This window comes from Drosophila grimshawi, unplaced genomic scaffold (assembly GCF_018153295.1).
Source record: "Drosophila grimshawi isolate 15287-2541.00 unplaced genomic scaffold, ASM1815329v1 contig_1369, whole genome shotgun sequence".
Lineage (NCBI taxonomy): Eukaryota > Metazoa > Arthropoda > Insecta > Diptera > Drosophilidae > Drosophila > Drosophila grimshawi.
The window spans coordinates 57413-63771 of NW_025062891.1; the positions used below are offsets into that span (position 1 = coordinate 57413).

At 37.6% G+C, this 6359-nt stretch overlaps 1 protein-coding gene across 1 annotated transcript; it reads left to right on the forward strand.

Annotated features, from left to right (window-relative positions):
- The first annotated feature begins 5782 nt into the window (after positions 1 to 5782).
- LOC6560029 lies at positions 5783 to 6359 on the forward strand. The gene is made up of 2 exons (XM_001986806.3): positions 5783 to 5986; positions 6052 to 6359. Exons 1-2 carry the CDS (start codon positions 5813 to 5815, stop codon positions 6226 to 6228), a joined length of 351 nt encoding a protein of 116 aa, XP_001986842.2. The 5' UTR covers positions 5783 to 5812; the 3' UTR covers positions 6229 to 6359.

Sequence of the window (6359 nt, forward strand, 5' to 3'; positions counted from 1 at the left end):
TGTATCTAGTATATGCTAAGTATGTGAAGCTGCTAGGCAGATGCATCTAAGTGTAAAACAATTTTAAATAGTTAATGATAATTGACACTGACACACACAAGCACACACACTCACACACACACACACACACACACACTTACTATAACTAACTGAATGTGTTTCATTTATATATTTACATATAATACTATAACTCGTACTTGTATGTATCCTGAATGTATGTATGTATTTGTATATGTATGTATCTATGTATATTTGTCATCACATTGAACAACTCTAAAGCGAAACGAATGCAAAAACAAATAGCTAACAATATCCCCAGGGGACATTTTGCTACTATCCAAATACCAAATAGCAAAATGAAAATACAAAGCTGCAAAAGGATACGACGACTAGAACATGCATCAACTAGGTTTTCTCTATGTATTTTTAAGACAACACACACATAATCACACATACATATATATATATACAAAATACACTCACACACACACACACACACACACACATACACATATATGCTCTGCCACACAGCAATCAAAGCAAAACAAAACCTTAAAAATTATCATCATTCAGATTCTAAACGTCTCTCACTCTTTAACACTACCCAATTTTTATATAGATGTATTCACTGTCTCTGTCTAACTTAAGATATATGTGTACCCTAGTATACTATGTATGTGTATTGGATAAATATTTGCTAAAGTAACCCACACACACACACACACATACACACATCACTAAACACAGCCCACCCCACAATACGAACATGCAAACACACACACACATACACACACACACACACACGCACAGACACACACATCCTAAATGTAATATCATCTGTGCGACAGTTTTTGGGTTTCTCTGAGAACTCTGTCTCTGTGGGTGGTGGCAATTTAAGATAGCAAAACAAAAACAAAAAAAACGGCAAAAGCAGAAATTCAATTTTTGCTCAAACGACAACAGCTACAAACAACAACAAGCAACAAACAACTAAATGAAATGAAAAACAAAAGCAAATTAAATAAATGTTCCTTTTGAATCATCAAAAACGCACACAAAGCTCTATTTACTATTATTATCTCTTATTGGGTTTTACAGCATTCCAGGAGTCCCAAGAAAGAGTTGACACAGTTGCAACAGACAATTCAAATTGCAACGTCGACTGCACTCAACTCGTTCGTTTGCTTTGTCACTTGTTGTTGGCTTGCTTGATTGCTTTGTCTTGGCTAACGCGGCGTATGCGTGATGTCCATGCCGTCGCACGTACGCGGCAGCCCAGTAGAAACTATTGCCACAAACCACACGCCACATGAAAATCCGAGTCATTTTTTCATTTCAACTAGTATACACTTGCCCGAATGCTTGGTAGGTAAGTCCAAGCTGAGAAACTGATGGTGATTTCCCTTCTGTGAGCTGTGATTTTGGCAGATAGTCTGTTAAAAGTAGTTTCTGGCATGCTTCTGACCAGAAAAATTAGTTATAACTGTGCTGAAATATGTCCTTCTGTGAGCAGTGCCTTTAGCATGCATAGGACCGGAAACTGCTTACGTTCAGTCAATTTCAGCTTGGCTCTTACCCAATACAAACTTGCTGTGCGTGTCAAATGTTGAACTCGGCGCATTTGGAGAACGCCCTCTGACCTCCACTCCTGGCACTTGCTCCTCCCCCGCCCTGACAACGGTCTAATTACAAAATCACTGTCAGTTTTTCTCTTGTTTTTTTTTTGTTTCCTTTTTGATTTTTTTTTTTTGTTTTTGCTAGTCGCAAAACATTCGCTGCTGGTTTTCATAACGGCAGCACTTCGTTGAGTGGCAAGTGGCAAGTGGCACGAGGCAAGCGGCATGTGGCAAATGGCAAGTGGCAGAATAAAAAGTGCCACGTTGTATGTTTGCTCGCTGAGCTGGCAAAAACTGGAGCAACTCACAGTTGACCAAAAGGCTTTGGGTGATGCCAAAGTTGTTTGCTGTGCGTGCCCGAAATCGAGTGCCACATACGAACATCAGTTGCGCCACCAGTCGGACTGCACCACACCGCCTGCCGGCACGCCCAACCAATCTGAGCCGTGCTGTGCTGTGTTTTGTGTGCTGTGTACTGTGTGCTGGCTGCTTAATAAGTTTTTATGCGCTCTCATAATTGTCAACACTAATGACGTGTGTGCATTTGCAACCATTTACAACACTTAGCAAGGGACACAGATTGCGTCGTCGTCTGCGGATCCCTCAGCAACAATAAATGGATAAATAATGTCAAACAACTCGCATGTTTTATATAGGTACATTTTATATTTAGAGTGATGAAAATTTAAGCTTGTTTAACACACAGATCGAGTTCAAAAATCCACTTTAAGACATTTTCTATTTAAGTTACTTTGTTAAGTAACTTTGAAATTCAAATCTAGAGATCGAGTTCTAAGCCATTAGTCAGTCTCATACCTTTCTACATTACGCATACGACCTGTGTTGTAATGATATTAAAATTTAACTGATTAATCTATTTAATTGACAGCTTACACAATTGCAGAAAATTGCTGTCATTATATAAGTGATTTTATAGTTTCAAGGCATTTGTTGATATATGTGCTGATTAAATGGATTTCAATTCAATTATGGATTGTGCATATTTGATAAAAAAAATATGAATAGCACATTAAAGAAAATATATGGGAAAAGATAAAGAATTTAATTTTCATCATTGTAATTTTTGTCACATAATACAATTTGGAAACTTTTGTATAGTTATTTGTTTGTTCAATTTATTTGATGTTTGTAAACAAATTGTGGAACCCAGCGAATATAATCAATTTCGTGGCTGTATAGGGTGGTTTAGGGGTGAGGCAAATGTATTTTTTATGCACTCTATTGCGACTTTAATTAAAATGATATATGCAAATTGCTGTGTGTGTGTGTAAAAAACAATTTATGGTGAAACGTTGATTGCACTCCGTAAAGCTCACAACCACAAAATAAATACATTTCAATGCTACGCAATAAGGAGAAATCAAATCAAAACACGAAAGAATTGTTATTTTTAAGCTGACGTGGTTTGAACACTCCTACAGATATTTGACAACTCTGCGATATATATAATTGGATCATTAATAACATTCTGCCAGGTTATATTTGGTTTTTGTCTGCTTTTCGTCCAACAAACATTCTGATTAACTGTTTTTTTCTATGATGTCCAAAAAAAATCACTCTAAATTTCCTGCTTGTAGAAATAATTTCTAAATATATATGAAAATAAAGTTCCCAATGTAAGAAATTTAATTTTTTATATTTTTTGAAAATATATTTCCTAATATTAGAAAATATTTCAAAAAATTAGAAATGTGTAAACCTGATTCTTAGAAAAAAATTCTTTGTCTTCTCTTGAAATTATAGTAATGAAATTTGCTCTTTTGACTGATAGTTGCAGATTAGATGCTGCCTTCTTTAAAGACCTCGTAGCTCAGTGGGCAATCTTCCAATAATATAATAACAATATGATTAAGAATACAAAACAATAAAATGGTAAGTTTTTCTAAAATTCAGGGCATTCGTCAGCTTTCATCATATGCATTTCAACTTTTTGTTGTAGTTGAAATATTATCTATTTCAATTTATTACGCATATCAGCTATAAAAACTAAAGTGCTATGCGCAAGTGTATAGAAATCGGATAGAGATTATACTGCGATATTTACTGCAATTTGAGACGAATACGAGATGTACAAGCGCAGATATGTAGCCATATATCTATGTGCAGCAATGTGTCCACACATGTACAGTTCACAAGGGTGCAGCTCTCTGGCACTGTGATATTATTATTACAGTTTCAGTTATTGCAACGGATTTTCCATTTGATTAAACGTAAATATTATATGAAAAAAAAAGAAACAACATTAAACCAAGAATGTGCCTAGCTCAAATGTATATATATATATATATATATATGTATTGAGTGTATGAGTTGCAAATATAAAAATATAGCTTTCAACATTATTCCCTACGTAAGTAGTTTAGTATGCATGAAAATTCAACAAAATTGGAATTGGGTGGGCAACTTGAAACGATTTCTTTTGCATAAAAAGCAATTTCAGTCCGTCTTTTTATTGCTGGAGCAATTGTTGCTGCTCGGCAATTTATTTATGTTGTCAGTTCCAGCTGGGTGCAGCAACAAGAGTTGCCATTGTTCTTGCGTTAAATGGCAACTGTTTCGGGGTTAATTGCAATTTTCCACCAAATTTGTAGTTCGCATCTCGCAAAGAACAACAACGACGATAATTCAAGTTGAAACGAATCGAATCGATGCGAATGATAAAAGCAGCAATTAAACCACAATAGACAATGGCCAGCCAATGAATGGCAAAGGGCGGGTGGCCCAGGCGGATGCCCAGGCGGGTGCCCAGGCGGGTGTCCAGGCGGGTGCCCAGGCGGGTGCCCAGCCAGCTGAGCATACAAATCGAAACAGGCTGCAGACAGCTGTGAAGAAGAAGTGCTGCATAGTTTTGGGGTTGCAGCCAAATGAATCACTTGCAAGTTGCAACAACAAGAGCTACCACAACAGTAGCTTATCTCTTGTCTGCGGTCAGCACAAACAGATTTGTTTACAGTTATTGATAAAAATTGCGCAACTTTTTGGCGCAAACAGTTAAGAACTTTGTGAGTTGGCAACAAAAGTGTACAAAAGTGTACAGATGTAGTTATTAAATATGTATATATATACATATATATAGCCGACGGCGTATTTAATTTACGGTAAATTGTGTGGCACGTTAAGTCGAGTTGCCGCCTGCAGTGTTGCGATTTAATTAAAGCGCCATTAAGTCAGCAATTAACAACAACAAAAAGACAAAAAGGCGGCAGCTGCAACAACAATGGCAACTGTTGGTGGCAACTTTAAGCGACAACCGCTTTGAGCTTTGAGGCAAAGCAACTAAGCGCTTTTATGTGCTTTCAACTTTATACTTTACTTTTTGCCATTCTTCTTTTTACTTTTTTATTATTTTTTTTGTTTTTTTTTTTTGCTTTTAGCATTTCCAACTCTTTGGCTGCTTTCCGTTTCTTTTTGTTCTTGTTGTTCTTGGCTTTGTTGTCGACTGCTGTCGCATTAAGTTCCTTTTTACTGCTATTTTGTTAGCAGCAGCAACTAATTCCAATTGCTGGCAATAGCAACAGCAACAGCAACAGCAGCGGGCAACCAAATGCGGCACTAACAGCGAAACACATTAAAAACATAAAAAACACACGCTGTGAATGGATTCGAGGGTGAGAATGGTTCTTCCTGCCCGACGGTTTTCTAATATTTGATTTTGTTTGCAATACCCTGTAAGCAAAGTGTAAAGAGGATAGATCGAAATGTAGCAAACGTGTCCAACGTCAAGAAATCCGTCTCTTTTCTTTATTGTCTACGATTGAGCTCTTCCTCTTCAAGCTGGTGATCACACCGATCATATCGATCAATATCGATATCAATGTTATGCATCTGCTTCAATTTGCACAGTTTTTAATAACATTTGCTTAAGCTTATCCGCAATTTATTTGATTACTGTAATTATCGATCTCCTTCGCCTTATCAAGTCAATTGATTGATGGGCTGGGCTTTTACGCTTTATCTTTTCGCAGAACTCTCAAGCTTTGTATGCTCTTTCTACGCCCATGGGCCCGCAGTGATAAGCTGCCAAAAAAAGAATACTTCTGGCTAAATGAAAGTTAATTAAAGATTAAGGCAACAAAAAAAAAGACAATTTTATTCACAGCTGACCAGCTGCTATATAAAGTGCGATCGCAGCAGAACTGAATCAGAGTCAAACAAAGAGTCTTCAAGCAATCACAATGAACTTCAAGTACAGCTGCGTTCTCCTTCTGGCCTTTTTCGCCGCCAGCCAGGCCTACAGCGCCTCCTGGGGCAAGAAGAACAGCAACGATTATCTGCTGTCCCGCCAAACGGAGGTGCGTAACCCAATCAAGAACAACTACTGGAACGTCAACGTGGACTTCCCCCGTTCCGTAAGTCAATAGCGAATTCCATTCAGTTTGCAGTTCATTTAACATAGATTTGTTTGGTTTCTTAGGGCACCACCAACATGTATAACATAACCTTTGTCAATGTGATCGATAACTTCCGCAACAGCTCCGGTGCCACGCCCAGTCTGTGGTCCGGTGGTCCCGGCTATCGCTTTGTCCAAATCAATCTGCGCAGCCTGGTTAGCCAGGGCATGGACTCCACCGTTGAGATCTGGGGACGCTAAGCTATTACTGGCCCCGACACGAAACTCGTTTGACTATTCGCATCCAAACCATATCTAGAAAAATACAATAAATATAAAAAAAAAAAAACAATAAACTCAAAATATAAAGAAAGCTATCGAAAAATGCAAAA

Coding starts and splice junctions, on each gene's coding strand:
- LOC6560029 (XM_001986806.3), top strand. CDS start 5,813: ATGAACTTCAAGTACAGCTGCGTTCTCCTTCTGGCCTTTTTCGCCGCC. Junction 5,987..6,051: donor ACGTGGACTTCCCCCGTTCC/GTAAGTCAATAG, acceptor TTGGTTTCTTAG/GGCACCACCAACATGTATAA.